Genomic DNA, 24,764 nt, shown 5'->3' on the forward strand with positions numbered 1-24,764 from the left:
TCGTGCACTACACGTAGGAAGCGGCTACAAGGGTAGCGGCGTACGTGTGGAGTGCACATGTGGGTTTTTTAGGTTAGAGAATTCCCTCCCTAGGCCCAACAAGACGCCTCCTGAGACGCGGCAAGGTAGGAATAGGCAAAATACAACAGGGAATAACAATATTAATCTGCTAATAGTAAACTGCAGGAGCGTCTATAGAAAGGTCCCAGAACTGCTCTCTGTCGGCTGAAACCAGTTGTGAACAGTAATGAAATTCTAAACTCAGGTTGAAATGTGTACTGCAGGGACAGGCTGGACAGTGAAGGGGGAGGCGATACGAAGTGCAATAGTATCGAAGGAAATTGACGGAGATCGAAATGTGAAATAATTTGGGTGAAGGTCAAGGTTAAAGCAGGCTCAGACATGGTAATTGGATGTCTCTATAGGCCCCCGGGCTTAGCAGCTGTTGTGGCTCAGCACCTGAAGGATAATTTGGAAAATATTTCGAGTAGATTTCCCCACCATGGTATAGTTATGGGTGGAGATTTTAATTTGCCGGATATAGACTGGGAGACTCAGACTTTCATAACTGGCGGCAGAGACAAAGAATCCAGTGAAATTTTCTAAAGAGCTTCATCTGAAAACTACCTTGAGCAGTTAAACAGAAAACCGACTCGTGGCGGTAACATATTAGACCTTCTGGTGACAAACAGACCCGAACTATTTGAAACAGTTAACGCAGAACAGGGAATCAGCGATCATAAAGAGGTTACTGCATCGATGGTGTCAGCAGTAAATAGAAATATTAAAATAGGTAGGAAGATTTTTCTGTTTAGCAAAAGTGACAAAAAGCAGATTTCAGATTATCTGATGGCTCAACACAAAAGTTTTGTCTCAAGTACAGATAGTGTTGACGATCAGTGGAAAAAGTTCAAAACAATCATACAATATGTGTTAGATGAGTATGTGCCAAGCAAGACCGTAAGAGATGTAAAAGAGCCACCGCGGTACAAGAACCGAGTTAGAAAACTGCTGCGGAAGCAAAGGGAGCTTCACAGCAAACATAAACATAGCCAAAGCCTTGCTGACAAACAAAAATTACGCGAAATGTAATGTGAGGAGGGCTATGCGAGAGGCGTTCAATGAATTTGAAAGTAAAGTTCTATGTACTGACTTGGCAGAAAATCCTAAGAAATTTTGGTCTTATGTCAAAGCGGTAGGTGGATCAAAACATAATGTCCAGACACTCTGTGACCAAAATGGTACTGAAACAGACGATAACAGACTGAAGGCCAAAGTACTAAATGTCTTTTTCCAAAGCTGTTTCACAGAGTAAGACTGCACTGTAGTTCCTTCTCTAGATAGTCGCACAGATGACAGAATGGTAGATATCGAAATAGATGACAGAGGGATAGAGAAACAATTTAAATCGCTCAAAAGAGGAAAGGCCGCTGGACGTGATGGGATACCAATTCGACTTTACACAGAGTACGCGAAGGAACTTGCCCCCCTTCTTGAAGCGGTGTACCGTAGGTCTCTAGAAGAGCGTAGCGTTCCAAAGGATTGGAAAAGGGCACAGGTCAACCCCGTTTTCAAGAAGGAACGTCGAACAGATGTACAGAACTATAGACCTATATCTCTAACGTCTATCAGTTGTAAATTTTGGAACACGTATTATGTTCCAGTATAATGACTTTCCCGGAGACTAGAAATCTACTCTGTTGGAATCAGCATGGGTTTCGCAAAAGACAAGCATGTGAAATCCATTCCGCGCTATTCGTCCACGAGACTCAGAGGGCCGTAGGCACGGGTTCCCACGTAGATGCCGTGTTTCCTGACTTTCGCAAGGCGTTCGATACAGTTCCCCACAGTCGTTTAATGAACAAAGTAAGAGCATATGGACTATCAGACCAATTGTGTGACGGGATTGAAGAGTTCCTAGATAACAGAACGCAGCATGTCATTCTCAATGGAGAGAAGTCTTCCGAAGTAAGAGTGATTTCAGGTGTGCCGCAGGGGAGTGTCGTATGACCGTTGCTATTCACAATATACATAAGTGACCTTGTGGATGACATCGGAAGTTCACTGAGGCTTTTTGCGGATGATGCTGTGGTATATCGAGAGGTTGTAAGAATGGAAAAATGTATTGAAATGCAGGAGGATCTGCAGCGAATTGACACATGGTGCAGGTATTTGCAATTGAATCTCAATGTAGACAAGTGTAATGTGCTGCGAATTCATAGAAGGAAAGAGCCCTTATCATTTAGCTACAATATAGGAGGTCAGCAACTGGAAGCAGTTAATTCCATAAATTATCTGGGAGTACGCATTGGGAGTGATTTAAAATGGAATGATCATATAATGTTGATCGTCGGTAAAGCAAATGCCAGAATGAGATTCATTGGAAGAATCCTAAGAAAATGTAATCCGAAAACAAAGGAAGTAGGATATAGTACACTTGTTTGCCCACTGCTTGAATACTGCTCAGCAGTGTGGGATCCGTACCAGATAGGGTTGATAGAAGAGATAGAGAAGATCCAACGGAGAGCAGCGCGCTTCGTTACAGGATCATTTAGTAATTGCGAAAGCGTTACGGAGATGATAGATAAACCCCAGTGGAAGACTCTGCAGGAGAGATGCTCAGTAGCTCGGTACGGGCTTTTGTTGAAGTTTCGAGAACATACCTTCACCGAGGAGTCAAGCAGTTTATTGTTCCCTCCTACGTATATCTCGCGAAGAGACCACGAGGATAAAATCAGAGAGATTAGAGCCTACACAGAGGGATACCGACAATCCTTCTTTCCACGAACAATACGAGACTGGAAGAGAAGGGAGAGCCGATAGAGGTACTGAAGGTACCCTCCGCCACACACCGTCAGGTGGTTGGAGGATTATGGATGTGGATGTAGATGTAGATGTAGATCTCAATTCTTTAATGCACTCGGAAGTTGGAGTCCTGTAGCAGCCATCACCGCCCTGACTCTATTACCTACACAATCAAATACCACTCGTTACCACAGGCAGGTCTGCCTTCTTCAAGCGCAAACGTGAAAGTGTCTGTCCAGAATTGCCCCTGGAGTGCACCAATCGAAAAAAGCCTACCCCACTTGACTAGAATGGTGTTCCGCCATTTTCTGCTTCTCAATTGGCTGAAAGCCATCCTAAACAAAAATGTGTCGTTCTTAAGTTCTAGAGACATGATTTGGCTCAACTTGACCACTTCCCACACTAAAGTAATACATTGCAACAATATATAAAGAAACATTATAAACTAGCGGTCACCCCCAGACTATTCAGAATAATTACAAGAAAAGATTTGTCCGTAGATAATAACCCAGAATTTTTGCATAAGTGCGCTCATTTTATATCGTTTAAACAATCTTATGTCTGCTTTGGTTCTATTTTCAACAGTGGTGTCAGCTAACACATGTGGTTGGCCACTTCGTAAATTACCATGATTTTGTATTAGGAATTGTAATCAACAGTTAAATAAATATCTGGCAGAAGTAGTAAAAATGGTTCAAATGGCTCTAAGCGTTATGAGACTTAATATCTGAGGTCATCAGTTCCCTAGACTTAGAACTACGTAAACCTAACTTACCTAAGAACATCAAATACATCCATGCCCGAGGCAGGATTCGAACCTGCGACCGTAGCAGCAGCGCGGTTCCGAACTGAAGCGCCTAGAACCTATTTTACTTTTTTTATTTATTTTTTTCACATTGGATTAGCAGTCCAACGCCTTAACCACTTTTTTGCAACCTTTTTATTTTTTTACTTTTTTAACCGCTTTTTCCTGTATTCATATTTTTTTTAGAAAGCCCCTTAATAAAATGAAACTAAAAAAAAATACCGCTCGGCCACAGCGGCCGGCGCAGAAGTAATAACATCTTCAATAAATAATTGTCTGACACACCGCCAATGCTGGTGCATCATCTCTTCTCCTAAAACTGTGACAGCTGTCCAAATTCCACGTAATGTGATTTACCTACATCAGGCCCTGTGCTGACGGCTTTGCACCTGACGTCGCCTGGAGTCGCTACAGCTAGCTCGGTCACGGAGGTCTGGCTGAGCCGCTAGTGCCGCGTCCCCATTCATAGGCCTGCTAGATTTCAGCCACACAAACCCATTCACCTCATACCAATTCTAGGCGGCCTGTTAGCTCGGCTCCATACGCGTAACATTACTGATTGTAGTCAATAAAATTTTTCTGTGTTTCTGACCGCATTGTCAATATGTAAAACTGCTGACGTATCGGTGACTGATGCAAGTGACCTTCTTCAGGGTCACTTGCAAAACTGACCGAAAGGTCGGTAGTTTTTTCATATTGACAATGCGGTCACAAATACAAAAAAATTTATTGACTGTGACAATGGCCGCGGAAGCCTACGTTTATAATTACTGATTGTGCCTCTTAATGAGTAGACTGTGACAGCATTTTAAATTTTTAAGTTCAGCCGACAGTTATATGAAGTACTGAAAATCAATTTTTATGCCCCTAGAAGGTGTTAGATAGGCAACTTATAAGTGGACGTATGAAGGACTTATTTCAATAGAGGTACAAGTCCATTTTTATTCATTCTGAGATACAGAGTCCTAAGGTTAAATAAGCGCTGAAAAATCTGCAGTTGAGATACTTGAATATCTGTAATCAAGCTGAGTTTAATATATACAGGGTGGTCCATTGATAGTGACAGAGCCAAATATCTCACGAAATAAGCGTCACGCGAAAAAACTACAAAGAACGAAACTCGTCTAGCTTGAAGGAGGAAACCAGATGGCGCTATGGTTGGCCCGCTAGATGGCGCTGCCATAGGTCAGACGGATATCAACAGAGTTTTTTAAAATTGGATCCCCATTTTTATTACATATTCGTGTAGTACATAAAGAAATATGAATGTTTTAGTTGCACCACTTTTTCGCTTTGTGATAGATGGCGCTGTAATAGTCACAAACATATGGCTCACAATTTTGGACGAACAGATGGTAACAGGTAGGTTTTTTAAATTAAAATTACCTGTAAATACCACATTAATGCAATAAATTCTCAAAATCATGTCCGTCAACCTCAATGCATTTTGCTAATACGTGTAACGACATTCCTGTCAACAGCGAATAGTTCGCCTTCCGTAATGTTCGCACATGCATTGACAATGCGCTGACGCATGTTGTCAGGCGTTGTCGGTGGATCACGATAGCAAATATCCTTCAACTTTTTCCACAGTAAGAAATCCTGGGACGTCAGACCCGGTGAACGTGCGGCCCGTGGTATGGTGCTTCGACGACCAATCCACCTGTCATGAAATACGATATTCAATACCGCTTCAACCGCACGCGATGTTTGTGCCGGATATCCATCATGTTGGATGTACATCGCCATTCTGTCATGCAGTGAAACATCTTGTAGTAACATCTGTAGAACATTACGCAGGAAATCAGCATACATTACACCATTTAGATTGCCATCGATAAAATTGGGGTCAATTATCCTTCCTCCCAAAATCCGCATCATTCATTAACCCGCCAAGGTCACTTATGTTGCACTTGTCGCAGCCATCGTGGATTTTACGTCGCCCAATAGCGCATATTATGCCGGTTTACGTTACCACTGTTGGTGAATGACGCTTCGTCACTAAACAGAACGCGTGCAAAAAATCTGTCATCATCCCGTAATTACTCTTGTGCCCAGTGGCAGAACTGTACACGACGTTCAAAGTCGTCGCCATGCAATTCCTGGTGCATAGAAATATGGTACGGGTGCAATCGATGTTGATGTGGCATTGACAACACCGACGTTTTTGAGATTCCCGATTCTCGCTCAATTTATCTGCTACTGATGAGCGGATTAGCCGCGACAGCAGCTAAAACACCTACTTAGGAATCATAAATTGTTCAGGTTGTGGTTGACGTTTCACATGTGACTGAACGCTTCCTGTTTCCTTAAATAACGTAACTATCCGGCGAACGGTCCTGATACTTGGATGATGTCGTCCAGGATACCAAGCAGCACACGCCCGTTGGGATAGCCATACATGAACACGATATAGACCATTTCCATTTTAACGCGGGTGAAGTATCACGAAGCAAATACCGTCCGCACTGGCGGAATGTTGCGTGGTACCACGTGCTTATACGTTTGCGACTATTACAGCGCCATCTGTGACAAAGCGAAAAAACTGGTCCAACTAAAACATTCATATTTCTTTACGTACTACACGAATATGTAATTAAAAATGGGGGTTCCTATTTTTAAAAATGCAGTTGATATCCGTTTTACCTATGGCAGGGCGATTGCGGGCCAACGACAGCGCCATTTGGTTTCCCCCTTCAAGCTAGACGAGTTTCGTTCTTTGTAGTTTTTTCGTTTGATGCTTATTTTGTGAGATATTTGGTCCGGTCACTATCAACGGACACCCTGTGTAGTGCTGTGTCGTGAGCAAGTCCGCCAGGCACTTCTTGTCTTAAATACACATTGCCAACCGTAGCGCCGTATTCTGCCTGTTTACATATCTCTATATTTGAATACGCATTCTTGTACCAGTTTCTTTGGCGCTTCAATGTATATCAGCGATGTCCCACTGAGGAAGACAGATGACTCAAAGATATTCTCTTAACCGGTAGCCAATAGGGTCGTAACATCAGCATGCGGCTTTCAGAGAACAGATTAACGTTTAACTGCGTCAAAACACAAAATAAACTGCACGAATTTTTTACTCTACAGCGAAATGTGCATTGAAATGAAACTGTCTGGCAGACGATATATTGGCGGAAGTAGAGCTGTAAGGACGAGTCCTTGTGTTGTACTTGGTAGCTCAGTCGGTAGAGCATGTTGAGGTGTAATGATCATATAAAATTAATTGTTGGTAAGGCGGGTACCAGGTTGAGATTCATTTGGAGAGTCCTTAGAAAATGTAGTCCATCAACAAAGGATGTGCCTTACAAAACACTCGTTCGACCTATACTTGAGTATTGCTCGTCAGTGTGGCATCCGTACCAGGTGGGGTTCACAGAGGAGATAGAGAACATCCAAAGAAGAGCGGCGCGTTTCGTCACAGGGTTATTTGGTAAGCGTGATAGCGTAACGGAGATGTTTAGCAAACTCAAGTGGCAGACTCTGCAAGAGAGACGCTGTGCTTCGTGGTGTAGCTTGCTGTACAGGTTTCGAAAGGGTGCGTTTCTGGATGAGGTATCGAATATATTGCTTCCCCCTACTTATACCTCCCGAGGAGATCACTAATGAAAAATTAGAGAGATTCGAGCGCGCACGGAGGCTTTCCGGCAGTCGTTCTTCCTGCGAACCATACGCGACTGTAACAGGAAAGGGAGGTAATGACAGTGGCACGTAAAGTGCCCTCCGCCACACGCCGTTAGGTGGCTTGTGGAGAATAAATGTAGATGTTGATGTGTCCGTAAAGGAAAAGATCTGGAGTTCAAGTCTTGGTTTTAATCTGCCCGGAAGTTTCACAACGGAAACAGTTCCTTACGCGAATCTCTTACAAAAGCTAAATGTTTTTAACCCAAAATAGTTAATAAATGAAGTCGACCATTTTAAACTCATAGCTGGAAAACTTTCTAGGTAGTATCACGTTCGAGATCTTGTACAAAAACTGAATGCTACCGTCTTCACTTTGAGAGTTATCTCCACTGTCTCTGACACAGAAACGGTGTTGTTCACTTTTCTTACTTCCAGTTTATGGTCTCATATGACGTCATACTTTGCGCTAACTCCGTGCACTCAGCATGAATATTCTAAGCCCAGAAAAGGTCATCAGACTGACCTGCGGTGTCAGTTCGCTAACTTCGTGTTGGCCGTTGTTCATGTGTCTCGGAATCCCAACTCTGCCATCCCTGTACATACGTTGCATGATGGGATTTGTTGTTGGCAGCACTGACTCATCCAGAAGAAACTGGAACTTCCATTTACCAGATGGGAAAAAGATATGTGCTTGGATAGCACTTCCTTAAGCACTGGACAGGAAGGTGAGCACTATTTAGCACCTTTAATTTTTACAGTCTTCCAGCAAACTGAAAGAATTTCATGGCAAACCCCAAGCATTCAGATCCACATTGGAGAGTTTCCTTGTTGCATAGTCCTTGTATTCTGTTCTGGAGTTCCTCACATTAGTTCATAACTTATCTCTGTAATCTGTTATTTATTGGTGTTCTGTTCAAATAACTTACGGGTTTGCTGCCGGGTGACGTCGTCGAACACCGCCGATATTTCGACAGGAGCACACCCTGGCATTTTCAAGGCACAAATGCAAGGGAGAAAAAATGTGCAAGCAAATTTAATACCTCGATTCACAGAGGAGAAACAAGGAAGACACCACACACAGAACAAGTGTCAACACAACCAAAGATAACCAACATGAAAAATATCAATAGTTACTATTAATAAACAGGTGAGGTAGCACTAATGCTAAAGCTGTTGAAATCAGACTATCAAGCAACCTTATTAACAGAGATGGTGGATTTTGTTTAAATGCTACTTGGAATGCGGCTCTGTCTCTCATCAAAAAACAGAGGGACAGAATTAGTGCTATCTCACTTGTTGATTGATAGTAACTATCGACATTTTTGATGTTGGTTATCTTTGGTTGTGTTGACACTTGTTCTGTGTGTGGTGTCTTCCTTGTTTCTCCTCTGTGAACCGAGGTATTAAATTTGCTTGCACATTTTTCTTCCTTGCATTTGTGCCTTGAGAATGGCAGGGTGTGCTCCTGTAGAAATATCGGCGGTGTTCGACGACGTCACCCGGCAGCAAACCCGTAAGTTATTTGAACATTCGATTCGCCGGGAAAAGTTAAGGTCTCATATTCCTGTTCTATCAGACAATTTTCTAATCATCGTTCTGTAAACCATGTACTGACTCGTGCGATGACCAAGTATCTTTCGCTCGCATGGTCCCAGCGAGATTGAAAACTAAATAAACAAATAAAATTTAAAGAGATATGAGTAGCTGTATTCTGTTAGCAACTGAGTATCTCTAGAAGTTCCGTGACAGTTTCAGTTTAAAGTACATAATTATTTATTATTAACTTGGATATACAATACATTTTTATTGTAGGTTTTAGTGAACTTCCACATATTTACCGGTGGCACCTGAAAGGCCTTGTAAAGCAACTGTATCTTCCACACAAGTCACTCATTGCCGCCTTTTTCTTTTCTCTTTAGGTGGCTGTAATTTTACGGCGCCATGAGAGACGCTAACGCCGCAGCTGCTCTCGATGCAATATCCCAGTCAAACACCAACTTCACTGTGGATTTGTACAAGGTTAGTATAAATTTTGAAGGTAATACTCACCAGATACAGAAGCAATGTGAGTCACTACACGTTGTCTATTCACGTGCAAAATGTCCTGGGCGTATGGACCACAACTCAGCAACAACGTTAATGCCGCACTTTCAGTTAAGAAATACAGCTGCTATTTCATGCGACATGTTGGTGGTTGCAGCAGCACTTTTTGTTGGCTACATGTGGAGTATCAGATACAGAGAAGTGAGAGATAGAGTATCGTTATCATTAATAGGGATACAAGAGTTGTGTAGTCAGTGCTGAAAGCTTCCAAAAAGACAAAAGGTTTACATAAAATGTGTAATATATACAACCCCTATAGAACAGTAGCGAGCATCAAAGAAAAATATATTATGCTGCTACAGAATGCTATGAATATGACGTGCGTTTGATTTCAGGTGCTGGCGAACGAACCGGGGAATCTGTTTTTCTCACCATTAAGCATTCAAGTAGTTCTCGCTCTGGTGTATTTCGGAGCAAAGAGCGACACAGCAGTCGAATTGGAGCGAGGTTTGCACCTTCCGCGCGACAAACAGCTCACAGACGATGGAATTAATGCCCTTATGCATCAGCTAAGTGTGAGTACAAAGTACCAGTCTAAGTTTTTTACAAATTAGATCTGCGACAAATGATAATTGCTTGTTTTGGTACAATGGCGCATGTTGCGGATCTTGTATTATTATTATTATTATTATTATTATTATTATTTGGCTTACTGATTTTTGCACACGGTACTGATATAATAACTGTGTGAAAAGCACTATCACTAAGTTAACTGCTGTATGTTGTCTGAAACACCAACAAACTAATCCTCAGGTGTTATGCGCCTTCTGCAGTTGCCAACACGCAAGGATAAGTTTCTAGGTGCTGTATTCCTGTGATCATGCCAGCTGCCAGTTAGATTTACTCAGGCACCATCGTAGACGCGACCCACCCATCACATAAACTCGGTCGATAGCAACTTGGTTCTAGGCGAGTGGCCTCGACCCAGTCTAGTATAACACATCGTATGAGCTGATATGCATCTACATTTACATGGTTACTCTGCAATTAACATTAAGTGCCTGGAGTAGGATTCATTTAACCACTTTGTAGTTACTTTCCTATCATTCCACTCTCAAACTGCACGCAGGAAAAACGAACACTTACACTACTGGCAATTAAAATTGCTACACCACGAAGATGACGTGCTACAGACGCAAAATTTAACCGATAGGGAGAAGATGCTGTGATATACAAATGATTAGCTTTTCAGAGCATTCACACGAGGTCGGCGCCGGTGGCGACACCTATAACATGCTGACATGAGGAAAGTTTCCAACCGATTTCTCATACACAAACAGCAGTTGACCGGCGTTGCCTGGTGAATGGTTCCAATGGCTCTGAGCACTATGGGACTCAACTGTTGTGGTCATCAGTCCCCTAGAACTTAGAACTACTTAAACCTAACTAACCTAAGGACATCACACACATCCATGCCCGAGGCAGGATTCGAACCTGCGACCGTAGCAGCCGCACGGTTCCGGACTGCGCGCCTAGAACCGCGAGACCACCGCGGCCGGCTTGCCTGGTGAAATGTTGTTGTGATGCCTCGTGTAAGGAGGAGAAATGCGTACCATCACGTTTCTAACTTTGATAGAGGTCGCATTGTAGCCTAGCGCGATCGCGGTTCATAGTATCGCGAAATTGCTGCTCGCGTTGGTCGAGATCCAATGACTGTTAGCAGAATATGGAATCGGTGGGTTCAGGAGGGTAATACGGAACGCCGTGCTGAATCCCAATGGCCTCGTATCACTAGCAGTCGAGATGACAGGCATCTTATCGGCATGGCTGTAACGGATCGTGCAGCCACGTCTCGATCCCTGAGTCAACAGATGGGGAAGTTTGCAAGACAACAACCATCTGCACGAACAGTTCGACGACGCTTGCAGCAGCATGGACTATCAGCTCGGAGACAATGGCTTTGCCGGCCGGAGTGGCCGAACGATTCTAGGCGCTACAGTCTGGAACCGCGCGACCGCTACGGTCGCAGTTTCGAATCCTGCCTCGGGCATGGATGTCTGTTATGTCTTTCGGTTAGTTAGGTTTAAGTAATTCCAAGTTCTAGGGCACTGATGACAACATCTTGCTCACCAGATGGTAGAGTGTAGTCAGGACTGGCTCTCCCAAGGCCGACAGTAGTTCTAATTGAATGTTGTCTACTCCCGGGGCCTTGTTTCGACTCAGGTCTTTCAGTGCTCTGTCAAACTCTTCACGTAGTATCGTATCTCCCATTTCATCTTCATCTGCATCCTCTTCCATTTCCATAATATTGTCCTCAAGTACATCGCCCTTGTATAGACCCTCTATATACTCCTTCCACCTTTCCGCTTTCCCTTCTTTGCTTAGAATTGGGTTTCCATGTGATATTCACACAAGTGGTTCTTTTTTCTCCAAAGGTCTTTCAAATTTTCCTGTAGGCAGTATCTTACTCCTAGTGAGTTAAGCATCTACATCCCTACATTTGTCCTTTAGCCATCCCTGATTAGCCATTTTGCACTTCCTGTCGATCTCATTTTTGAGACGTTTGTATTCCTTTTTGCCTGCTTCATTTACTGCGTTTTTATATTTTCTCCTTTCATCAATTAAATTCAATATTTCTTGTGTTACCCAAGGATTTCTACTAGCCCTTGTCTTTTTACCTACTTGATCCTCTGCTGCCTTCACTACGTCATCCCTCAGAGCTTTCCATTCTTCTTCTACTGTACTTCTTTCCCCATTCCTGTCAATTGTTCCCTTATGCATTCCCTGAAACTCTGTACAACCTCTGGTTTAGTCGATTTATCCAGGTCCCATCTCCTTAAATTCCCACTATTTTTCCAGTGTCTTCTGGTTTATTCTACAATTCAGAGTCCACTTCTGCCCCTGGAAATGTCTTACAATTTAAAACCTGGTTCCTAAATCTGTCTTACCATTATATAATCTATCTGATACCTTTTAGTATCTCCAGGATTCTTCCATGTATACAACCTTCTTTCATGATTCTTGAATCACGTTTTAGCTATTATTAAGTTATGCTCTGTGCAAAACTCTACCAGGTGGCTTCCTTTCTCATTTCTTACCCCCAATCCATATTCACCTATTATGTTTCGTTCCATTTCTTTTCCTACTCTCGAATTGCAGTCACCCATGACTATTTAATTTTCGTCCCCTGAATAATTTCTTTTATTTCATCATACATTTCATCAATTTCTTCATCATCTGCAGAGCTAGTTAGCATATAAACTTGTACTACTGTAGTAGGTGTGGGCTTCGTATCTATCTTGGACACAATAATGTGTTCACTATGCTGTTTGTAGTACCTTTATGCATTCCTATTTTTCTATTCATTATTAAACCTACTCGTGCATTAGCCCTATTTGATTCTGTGTTTATAACCCTGTAGTCACCTTACCAGAAGTCTTGTTCCTCCTGCCATCGAACTTCACTAATTCCCACTATATCTAACTTTAACCTATCCATTTCCCTTTTTAAATTTTCTAACCTACCTGCCCGATTAAGGGATCTGACATTCCACGCTCCGATCCGTAGAACGCCAGTTTTTTTCTCCAGATAATGATGTCCTCTTGAGTAGTCCCTGCCCGAGGATTCAAATGGGGGACTATTTTACCTCCGAAATATTTTACCCAAGAGGACGCCATCATCAGTTATCCATACAGTAAAGCTGCATGCCCTAGGGTAAAATTACGGCTGTAGCTTCCCCTTGCTTTCAGCCGTTCGCAGTACCAGCACAGCAAGGCCGTTTTGGTTAGTGTTACAAGGCCAGATCAGTCAATCATCCAGACTGTTGCCCCTGCAACTACTGAAAAGGCTGCTGCCCCTCTTCAGTAACCATACATTTGTCTGGCCTCTCAACAGATACCCCTCCGTTGTGGCTATCTGTGTCGAAGAGGCATACAAGCCTCCCCACCAACGGCAAGGTCCATGGTTCATGGGGGGGGTCTCAGGATCTACTAGAACTGACATGTGATAACGATTCACGCAATTTCGGTGCATGCATCTCAGGATCTATAATATGTCAGTTGTAGTATAATATATTTGTCCAATGAATACCTGTTTCTCATCTGCATTTCTTCTTGGTGTAGCAATTTTAATGGCCAGTAGTGTACATCTTTCCGACCGAGATCTGATTTCTCATATTTTATAATGATGATCATTTCTCCCTATGTAGATGAACGCCAATAAAATATTTTACACTCTGAGGAGAATTTTGGTGATCGAAATTTCATGAGAAAGTCCTGCCGCAGTGAGAAATGCCTTTTTTTTAACAACTGACATCCCAAAAAAAAGTGTGTGATATCTTTTGGGTCTTAACTGCTAATGTCATCAGTCCCTAAGCTTACTCACTACTTAATCTAATTATCCTGAGGACAGACACACACACCCATGCCCGAGGGAGGACTCGAACCTCCGTCGGGGCCAGCCGCACAGTCCAGGACTGCAGTAACTGATACCTCTACTCGTGTACCATATCCGTGGTACTCTCTCCCATATTTCGCGATAATACGAAAGAAGCTGCCCTCTTTTGAACCGTTTCGATGTCCTCTGGTAATCCTCATCTCATTCGCATGCAACACATGAGAGCAATACTCCAGAAGGAGGGGAAGGAAGGCAGTGAGCACTGCGTGTGCATGCTGCGGGGACTCATTCTGGATGTGGAAAGAGTGCTTCCGGATGCCATGAGGAGTAAAGGATTCAGCCATCTGCATGCGGTGGCTCATGTCGGTACCAGTGATGTGTGTCGCTATGGATTGGAGGAGATTCTCTCTTGTTTCGGGCAGCTAGCGGAAATTGTAAAGACTGCCAGTCTTGCTTGCGAGTTTAAGGCGGAGCTCACCATCTACAACACCGTCGATAGAACCGAATGGGGTCCTTTGGTGCAGAGCTGAGTGGAGTGTCTTAATCAGAGGCTCAGGTGGGTCAGTGACCGTGTGGGCTGCAGATTGCTCGACCTGCGCCGTCGAATGGTGGGTTTCCGCGTTCCACTTAATAGGTCAGGAGTCGACTACACACAGGAAGCGGTTACACGTGTAGAGGGGGCTGTGTGAAGGGACTGGTAGGTCTTTTAGGTTAGAGGGTCTCAGGGAACCACAGAAAGGGCGTCCGGCTAAAAGGGGACATGTAAAACACAGTAAGTTAGTTGTAGAAACGATCGGTATTGTAAATTGTCTAGCTGAGTTGGTAAAGAACCAGAGCTCCAAGCCGTAATAGAAAGCACTGAAGCCCAAATAGTTATAAGTACAGAAAGCTGACTAAAGCCAGAAGTAAGTTCAGCCGAATTTTTTTCAAACGATCTAACAGTGTACAGAAAGGAGAGATTAAATAAAGATGGTGGAGGAGCATTTATTGCTGTCAGACGTAGTTTTCCATGTAGTGAAATTGAATTAGGGAGTTCCTCCGAAATAGCATGTGTAGAGGTTACACTTGGCAACCGGACTTAACTATTAATTGGATCGTTTTACCGACCCACCCGACTCAGAAGATATATAGTTGCTGAACAGTTAAAAGAAAACTTGAGTCTCATTTCAAATAGGTGGCGACTTCAATCTACCCTCGATGTGCTGGATAAATTATACGTTTAAAGCCGGCGGCAGGCATAAAAAGTCATCCGAAATTGTACTGAATGCTTTCTCAGAAAATTATTTTGTACAATTGGTTCATGAGCCCACTCGAAGCGTAAATGATTGCGAAAGCATACTTGACCTCTTAGCAACAACTAATCGTGGACAAATAGTGAGTATCGTGACGAATACAGGGATTCGCGACCACAAGGCAGTTGCTGCTAGGCTGAATGCCGTAACACTTACAAACATCAAAAAGAAACGCAAAGTATGTTGTTGTTGTGGTCTTCAGTCCTGAGACTGGTTTGATGCAGCTCTCCATGCTACTCTATCCTGTGCAAGCTTCTTCATCTCCCAGTACCTACTGCAACCTACATCCTTCTGAATCTGCTTAGTGTACTCATCTCTCGGTCTCCCTCTACGATTTTTACCCTCCACGCTGCCCTCCAATGCTAAATTTGTGATCCCTTGATGCCTCAAAACATGTCCTACCAACCGATCCCTTCTTCTAGTCAAGTTGTGCCACAAACTTCTCCCCAATCCGATTCAATACCTCCTCATTAGTTACGTGATCTATCCACCTTATCTTCAGTATTCTTCTGTAGCACCACATTTCGAAAGCTTCTATTCTCTTCTTGTCCAAACTATTTATCGTCCATGTTTCACTTCCATACATGGCTACACTCCAAACAAATACTTTCAGAAACGACTTCCTGATACATAAATCTATATTCGATGTTAACAAATTTCTATTCTTCAGAAACGCTTTCCTTGCCATTGCCAGTCTACATTTTATATCACCTCTACTTCGACCATCATCAGTTATTTTACTTCATAAATAGCAAAACTCCTTAACTACTTTAAGTCTCTCATTTCCTAATCTAATTCCCTCAGCATCACCCGATTTAATTTGACTACATTCCATTATCCTCGTTTTGCTTTTGATAATGTTCATCTTATATCCTCCTTTCAAGACACTGTCCATTCCGTTCAACTGCTCTTCCAAGTCCTTTGCCGTCTCTGACAGAATTACAATGTCATCGGCGAACCTCAAAGTTTTTACTTCGTCTCCATGAATTTTAATACCTACTCCAAATTTTTCTTTTGTTTCCTTTACTGCTTGCTCAATATACAGATTGAATAACATTGGGGAGAGGCTACAACCCTGTCTCACTCCTTTCCCAACCACTGCTTCCCTTTCATGCCCCTCGACTCTTATGACTGCCATCTGGTTTCTGTACAAATTATAAATAGCCTTTCGCTCCCTGTATTTTACCCCTGCCACCTTTAGAATTTGAAAAAGAGTATTCCAGTCAACATTGTCAAAAGCTTTCTCTAAGTCTACAAATGCTAGAAACGTAGGTTTGCCTTTCCTTAATCTTTCTTCTAAGATAAGTCGTAAGGTCAGTATTGCCTCACGTGTTCCAACATTTCGACAGAATCCAAACTGATCCTCCCCGAGGTCTGCATCTACCAGTTTTTCCATTCGTCTGTAAGGAATTCGCATTAGTATTTTGTAGCCGTGGCTTATTAAACTGATAGTTCGGTAATTTTCACATCTGTCAGCACCTGCTTTCTTTGGGATTGGAATTATTATATTCTTCTTGAAGTCTGAGGGTATTTCGACTGTCTCATACATCTTTCTCACCAGCTGGTAGAGTTTTGTCAGGACTGGTTCTCCCAAGGCCGTCAGTAGTTCTAATGGAATGTTGTCTACTCCGGGGGCCTTGTTTCGACTCAGGTCTTTCAGTGCTCTGTCAAACTCTTCACGCAGTATCGTATCTCCCATTTCGTCTTCATCTACATCCTCTTCCATTTCCATAATATTGTCCTCAAGTACATCGCCCTTGTATAAACCTTCTGTATACTCCTTCCACCTTTCTGCCTTCCCTTCTTTGCTTAGAACTGAGCTGCCATCTGAGCTCTTGATATTCATACACATGGTTCTCTTCTCTCCAAAGGTCTCTTTAATTTTCCTGTAGGCAGTATCTATCTTACCCCTAGTGAGATAAGCTTCTACATCCTTACATTTGTCCTCTAGCCATCGCTGTTTAGCCACTTTGCACTTCCTGTCGATCTCATTTTTGAGACGTTTGTATTCGTTTTTGCCTGCTTCATTTACTGCATTTTTATATTTTCTCCTTTCATCAATTAAATTCAATATTTCTTCTGCTACCCAAGGATTTCTAGCAGCCCTCGTCTTTTTACCTACTTTATCCTCTGCTGCCTTCACTACTTCATCCCTCAGAGCTACCCATTCTTCTTCTACTGTATTTCTTTACCCTATTCCTGTCAATTGTCCCCTTATGCTCTCCCTGAAACTCTGTACAACCTCTGGTTCTTTCAGTTTATCCAGGTCCCATCTCCTTAATTTCCCACATTTTTGCAGTTTCTTCAGTTTTAATCTACAGTTCATAACCAATAGATTGTGGTCAGAGTCCACATCTGCCCCTGGAAATGTCTTACAACCTAAAACCTGGTTCCTAAATCTCTGTCTTACCATTATATAATCTATCTGATACCTTTTAGTATCTCCAGGGTTCTTCCACGTATACAACCTTCTTTCATGATTCATAAACCAAGTGTTAGCTATGATTAAGTTGTGCTCTGTGCAAAATTCTACTAGGCGGCTTCCTCTTTCATTTCTCTCCCACAATCCATATTCACCTACTATGTTTCCTTCTCTCCCTTTTCCTACACTCGAATTCCAGTCACCCATTACTATTAAATTTTCGTCTCCCTTCACTATCTGAATAATTTCTTTTATTTCATCGTACATTTCTTCAATTTCTTCATCATCTGCAGAGCTAGTTGGCATATAGACTTGTACTACTGTAGTAGATGTGGGCTTCGTATCTATCTTGGCCACAATAATGCGTTCAGTATGCTGTTTGTAGTAGCTTACCCGCATTCCTATTTTCCTATTCATTATTAAACCTACTCCTGCATTACCCCTATTTGATTTTGTGTTTATAACCCTGTAGTCACCTGACCAGAAGTCTTGTTCCTCCTGCCACCGAACTTCACTAATTCCCACTATATCTAACTTTAACCTATCCATTTCCCTTTTTAAATTTTCTAACCTACCTGCCCGATTAAGGGATCTGACATTCCACGCTCCGATCCGTAGAACGCCAGTTTTCTTCCTCCTGATAACGACATCCTCCTGAGTAGTCCCCGCCCGGAGATCCGAATGGGGGACTATTTTACCTCCGGAATATTTTACCCAAGAGGATGCCATCATCATTTAATCATACAGTAAAGCTGCATGTCCTCGGGAAAAATTACGGCTGCAGTTTCCCCTTGCTTTCAGCCGTTCGCAGTACCAGCACAGCAAGGCCGTTTTGGTTAATGTTGCAAGGCCAGATCAGTCAATCATCCAGTCTGTTGCCCCTGCAACTACTGAAAAGGCTGCTGCCCCTCTTCAGGAACCACACGTTTGTCTGGCCTCTCAACAGATACCCCTCCGTTGTGGTTGCACCTACGGTACTGCCATCTGTATCGCTGAGGCACGCAAGCCTCCCCACCAACGGCAAGGTCCATGGTTCAAAGTATATCTATTTAAAAAAGGTGATAAAAATTCCCTTAACGCCACTTTAAGACAGTCTTCACTCCTTCCGATGAGATCATATAAGCGTAGAAAAGTTGTCGAATGATTTCAAGGAGATAGTATCGATAGTAATTGAGAGATACATACCACATAAATTAATAAGTGATGGTACTGAGCACCCATGGTACACAAAACGGGTCAGATCGCTGTTGCAGGAGCAGCGAAAAAAGCATGCCAAATTTAAAAGAACGCAAAATCCCCAGTACCGGCAAACTTTTACAGAAGTTCGAAATATAGCGTGAACTTCAGTGCAAGATGCTTTTAATAATTTCCATAACGAAACTGTCTCGAAATCTGGCAGAAAACCCAAGGAGATTCTGGTCATACATAAAGCACACCAGTGCAAGACGCAATCATTACCATCACTGCGCCATAACAACGGTGAAGTCACTGATGACAGTGCCACTAAAGCAGAGTTATTAAACACGGTTTTCCGAAACTCCTTCACCAAAGAAGAAGTAAATATTCGAAAATTATGAAGCACCTCGAAGGAAACGATTTATTGACACATAGTCAACACTGATTCAGAGAATATCGTTCTTGTGAAACACAACTAGTTCTTCGTACTCCGGAAGTAATAAGTGCTATCGACAGGGGATGTCAGATTGATTCCATATTTTTAGATTTCCAGAAGACTTGCGATACCGTTCCTTACAAGCGTCTTCTAACCAAACTGCGTGCCTACGGAGTATTGCCTCAGTTATGCGACTGGATTCGTGATTTCCTGTCAGAAAGGTCACAGCTCCTAGTAATAGACGGAAAGTCATCTAGTAAAACAGAAGTAATATCCATCGTTCCCCAAGGATGTGTTGTAGTCCCTCTATTGTTCCTGACCTATATTAACGATATAGGAGACAATCTTAGCAGCGGTCTTAGATTGTTTGCAGATAATGCTGTCATTTACCATCTTGTAAAGTCATCAGATGACCAAAACGAGTTGCAAAATGATGTGGATAAGATATCGGAATGGTACGAAAACTGGCAATTGACCCTGAATAAAGAAAAGTGTGAAGTTATTCACATGATTACTAAAAGAAATCCGCTAAATTTCGATTATGCGACAAGTCACATAAATCTTAAGGCTGTAAATTCAACTAAATACTTAGGTTCAAAATGGCTCTGAGTACTGTGGGACTTAACATCTGAGGTCATAAGTCCCCTACAACTTAGAACTACTTAAACCTAACCAACCTAAGGACATCACACACATCCATGCCCGAGGGAGGATTCGAACCTGCGACCGTAGCGGTCGCGCGGTTCCAGACTGCAGCGCCTAGAACCGCAAATACTTAGGGATTACAATTGCAAATAACCTAGACTGGAACGATCACACAGATAATATTGTTGGTAGAGCGATCCAAAGACTGCGATTCATTGGCAGAAGACTTAGAAGGTGCAACAGGTCTACTAAAGAGATTGCTTACACTACATTTGCCCGCCCTATTCTGGAGTATTGCTGTGCGGTGTGGGATCCGCATCAGGTGGAGCTGACGGATGACATCGAAGAAGTTCAAAGAAGGACAGCTCGTTTTGTATTATCGCGAAATAGGGGAGATAGTGCAACAGACATGATAGGTGAATTGGAGTGGCAATCGTTAAAACAAAGGCGTTTTTCGTTGCGACGGGATCTTTTCATGAAAATTCAATCATCAGTTTTCTCCTCCTATTGCGGAAACATTCTGTTAGCATCCACCTACATAGGAAGAAATGATCATCACGATAAAGTAAGAGAAATCAGGGCTCGCACGGAAAAATTTAAGCGCTCGTTTTACCTGTGCGCCGTTCGAGAGTGGAACGGTAGAGAGACAGCTTGAAGATGGTTCATTGAACCCTCTGCCAGGAACTTTATTCTGAATAGCAGAGTAATCACGTGGATGTAAATGTAGAAAGTACCCTAAGCTCACTGGCGTTAAAGAAAATACGAGGTCTGAAGAATTGAGTGTGGTCTTGAAAGAATTACAAGGTTGGTATTATAAAGATTTTGAGAACATAATGAGTCCCACATCCGTTCTCGATCAGTTTTCGAGACCGTTAGCCAAATCAGTTGAAAGCGACTCTGCGGATGTGCGGATGTAACTGATTTACCTACAAAGTAATTCCAATTTTAATTACAAAGCTTTTTACGTTAAAACTGTCCACGGTGTCTACAGAGTGTTACAAAAATGTACGGCCAAACTTTCAGGAAACATTCCTCACACACAAATAAAGAAAAGATGTTAATTGGACGCTTAACTTCCATGTTAGAGCTCATTTTAGTTTCGTCAGTATGTACTGTACTTCCTCGATTCACCGCCAGTTGGCCCAATTGAAGGAAGATAATGTTGACTTCAGTGCTTGTGTTGGTATGCGACTCATTGCTCTACAGTACTAGCATCAAGCACATCAGTACGTAGCATCAACAGGTTAGTGTTCATCACGAACGTGGTTTTGCAGTCAGTGCAGTGTTTACAAATGCGGAGTTGGCAGATGCCCCTTTGATGTACAGACTAACACGGGGAAATAGCCGTGGCGCGGTACGTTTGTATCGAAACTTATTTCCAGAACGAAGGTGTCCCGACAGGAAGACGTTCGAAGCAATTGATCGGCGTCTTAGGGAGCACGGAACATTCCAGCCTATTACTCGCGACTAAGGAAGACCTAGAACGACGAGGACACCTGCAATGCACGAGGCAATTCTTCGTGCAGTTGACGATAACACTAATTTCAGCGTCAGAGAAGTTGCTGCTGTACAAGGTAACGTTGACCACGTCACTGTATGGAGAGTGCTACGGGAGAACCAGTTCTTTCCGTACCATGTACAGCGTGTGCAGGCACTATCAGCAGCTGATTGGCCTCCACGGGTACACTTCTGCGAATGCTTCATCCAACAAAGTGTCAATCCTCATTTCAGTGTAAATGTTCTCTTTACGGATGAGGCTTCATTCCAACGTGATCAAGTTGTAAATTTTCACAATCAACATGTGTGGGCTGACGAGAATCCGCACGCAATAGTGCAATCTCGTCATCAACACAGATTTTAAGTGAACGTTTGGGCAGGCATTGTTGGTGATGTCTTGATTGGGCCCCACGTTCTTCTACCTATGCTCAATGGAGCACGTTATCATGATTTCATACGGGATACTCTACTTGTGCTGCTAGAACATGTGCCTTTACAAGTACGACACAACATGTGGTTCATGCGAGATGGAGCTCCTGCACATTTCAGTCGAAGTGTTCCTACGCTTCTCAACAACAGATTCAGTGACCGAGGATTGGTAGAGACGGACCAATTCCATGGCCTCCACGCTCTCCTGACCTCAACCCTCTTGACTTTCATTCATGGAGACATTTGAAAGCTCCTGTCTACGCAACCCGGGTGCCAAATGTAGAGACTCTTTGTGCTCGTATTGTGGACGACTATGATACAATACGCCATTCCCCAGGGCTGCAGCAACGGATCAGGCATTCCATGCGACGGAGGGTGAATGCATGTATCCTCGCTAACGGAGGACATTTTGAACATTTCCTGTAACAAAGTGTTTGAAGTCGCGCTGTGTGCTTCCATTCCATGATTAATGTGATTTGAAGAGAAGTAATAAAATGAGCTCTAACATGGAAAGTAAGCGTTTCCAGACACATGTCCACATAACATATTTTCTTTCTTTGTGTGTGAGGAATGTTTCCTGAAAGTTTGGCCGTACCTTTTTGTAACACCCTGTATAGTGCTTTCCTCACGTAGAGTTTCCAAGTTTTCATAATGAGTTTGCAAAAGTGCTATAGTATTTCGATTGGTATATTTGTGTGAAAGGCCTTTTTTCTACTATGAAACTAAATAAGTCACAATTACTTGACTACTTGAGCGTAAAGTTGTCGGCGTCTCTCTATAAACTGGCAGTTTGGGCCAGACAGAAATTATGTCTTAAAGTTCTCTCTGCCCTCACGTCGCTCTCAGACAGCGTCGAAAGAAATGCCTGGTTCTGGGAGGGGGGGGAATGAGGCAGCGAGGCTGAGTGCTTTGCACTCGTGGCCGGGAACGGTCTGTGAGACAAAATCTTGGCCGTCCTTGTTTTAAAGCAACCGCAGTTAACAAATGGCCGGATCACAAATAGCTCAGTGTGAAAAGCAAAAATAAACCTTTTGCACAGAATGGAAAATGCAGTGAGAAATTTTTCTTTTATTATACAACACTTGATTGCTATCTTCGACACTGATCTGCTGCTGGTTAGTAACTTACACATAAATGAAGGTCATTACAGATACAGTTACCTTGAATACTAACTCCGATCGATGTTATAATAGTAGTCATTGTTTGTATACAGTAATCAGGAGGTCCGAATAAATTCTGGTTATTAAATAGTGAGTAACTTATTTTTTGTGGTTCTAAATTGCAAACTTTTGTTCCAGGAATCTGAAAATGTGTTACTTGACATAGCGAACAGGATATATCTTCGGACTGGTTCAGAAATCAAGAATGAATTCAAGAAAACTGCTGACAGGTTCCTTGCTGGAGTGGAGCAGATTAACTTTGCCGAATCAGAACAGGCCAGGAAAACAATTAACAACTGGATTGAAAATAAAACTAATGGGAAGATAAAAGATATAATTGAAGAAGGTAATGGAGCTTTTTAAAAATCGCATTTTTATAAATTATTTTACTTTTACTGTTTGCCTATTTAAGTGGAGGTGATAAAGACCTAACAATACCTCTCACCTAGCAAACCAAAAGAAAATGAAGCCATTCATTAGCCGATGTTTTGTAGTTTCATTACTACACTGTTCCTTGTAGTCGTCTAATGCATTCTAAATGCCTCCTCGTATTGTTGCGATAGCAGAAGCTTCTAAAATCAGATTTGATAACTGTTGAAATGTTATTATGGGGATTAAATTAAATGTGTTCTAGCTCTAAGTATGGCACAAGTGGAATATACGGCATCAAAACAGTATCCTGGAAAGAGACTCTAACCCAGATCCCAACATTTCGAGGCCAGTGTGCTACTGCTACCACTACACACACTATATACAGCGTCAGCTCCACTGCACTCCCTGTAAAAGAATCTTAATACTACCTAAATTTAGTGAAAGGGGTTCAAGGCTTTCCTATTTTTAGTTAGCTGGTAAAATAAAGTCGAAAAAGTAGCTAAGTTTACCATTGGAATTTTTATTCTACTCACAAAACATTGTTTATCAATTGCACAATTGATAAAAGGAGAAGTTTTAATACAGGATGATAAAAATCAACTGCGTTCAGCAAAATTGTGAACGAATATTCCCTGAATGGGTTTCAAAGTTCTACAATGTACTGAAGGAGACCTATGCCATACCACATCTATAGTCTAGATTTCAGTTAACTTTCATAAAAGAAAAAACTATCAACATGGTCTACAGTGACCCTGAATTATCTTTAATTACTGATCTACCTTGACGTAAATTACAGTGGCTGATGTGGCTTCTCAATAATTATATAACAGAAAAATCATCGCGTTTCAGATTTTAACTTCTAGTAGCAAATGTGAATACCACGAAGTTTAATCGACGATCGACACTAGTATTACGTAAAAAGGGGATGTAACAGATGAGACTTTTGCAGTTATGAGTGAAGCCTTATGGCGGCACCTCGTGCGTTGATTACCTTGTCGGTCGTTAGGCAGTGTCAGAGGGCGGCGGCCGGCGCAGCTCCACGCACCTCGCCGTCTCGGAAGCAACTCTCTCCTAACTTCTCCTTACTACAATTTACTGAAGTTGATTTAAAAAAAGCTATACGGCAGTGTTTTAAACTGACCAATCAGGGTCTCAGTGTTAACCTTAAGCTCTGCCTACAAAACTTCTGTCTATCCAATGAGAAACGTTATACGTTTCGTCGTGGGGCAATGTTTTTAACGCTTGCAACGTAACAGAGATGCGTATAGTCTCACGCTAAAGCTTTCAGCTGGTGTGGTCCTTTTAGTGTTATCGTAAGATCTATACTGTCTTTCTGGCGGGCTCTATCCTTTAACATGGGCTGGGGGGTGGTCCTGGCGGTCAGCTGGCGACGTGGGTGTCCGTACCTTATCCAAGGGCCTCCTAGCCTACACGACTCTGCTCTCGGCTTCTGTTCTCGCTTCTTCCCTCGGAACTGCGTCTGTTTCACGGTGGGAGGTATGACATGCACTTAGGTGTTCTTGTGTTAGTCTGTGGTATTCCATTTGCTCAGTCGTTGATCGTATTACTTTGATTAGTTTAATGTCAGGATTTATTCGTAGCTATGTGACATACTGCCGGATTTGCTATCATGTCAGGGTTTTCATGGAAGGTGTTGGATTTG

General features: G+C 42.5%; 1 protein-coding gene across 9 annotated transcripts in view; it reads left to right on the top strand.

Moving 5' to 3' along the window:
- LOC126335463 (serpin B8-like) overlaps window positions 1–24,764 on the top strand; it is a 119,630-nt gene that overhangs the window by 11,725 nt on the left and 83,141 nt on the right. For all 9 annotated transcript variants that reach the window (XM_049998773.1, XM_049998769.1, XM_049998766.1 and 6 more), the window contains exons 2-4: window positions 9,154–9,253; window positions 9,673–9,852; window positions 22,868–23,075. In XM_049998773.1, coding sequence (XP_049854730.1) covers window positions 9,176–9,253; window positions 9,673–9,852; window positions 22,868–23,075 — 466 coding nt within the window. In that variant the 5' untranslated portion in view covers window positions 9,154–9,175. The remainder of the gene's footprint in view (window positions 1–9,153; window positions 9,254–9,672; window positions 9,853–22,867; window positions 23,076–24,764) is intronic.

The sequence above is a fragment of the Schistocerca gregaria genome, chromosome 2 (assembly GCF_023897955.1).
Source record: "Schistocerca gregaria isolate iqSchGreg1 chromosome 2, iqSchGreg1.2, whole genome shotgun sequence".
In the NCBI taxonomy this organism is placed as follows: domain Eukaryota; kingdom Metazoa; phylum Arthropoda; class Insecta; order Orthoptera; family Acrididae; genus Schistocerca; species Schistocerca gregaria.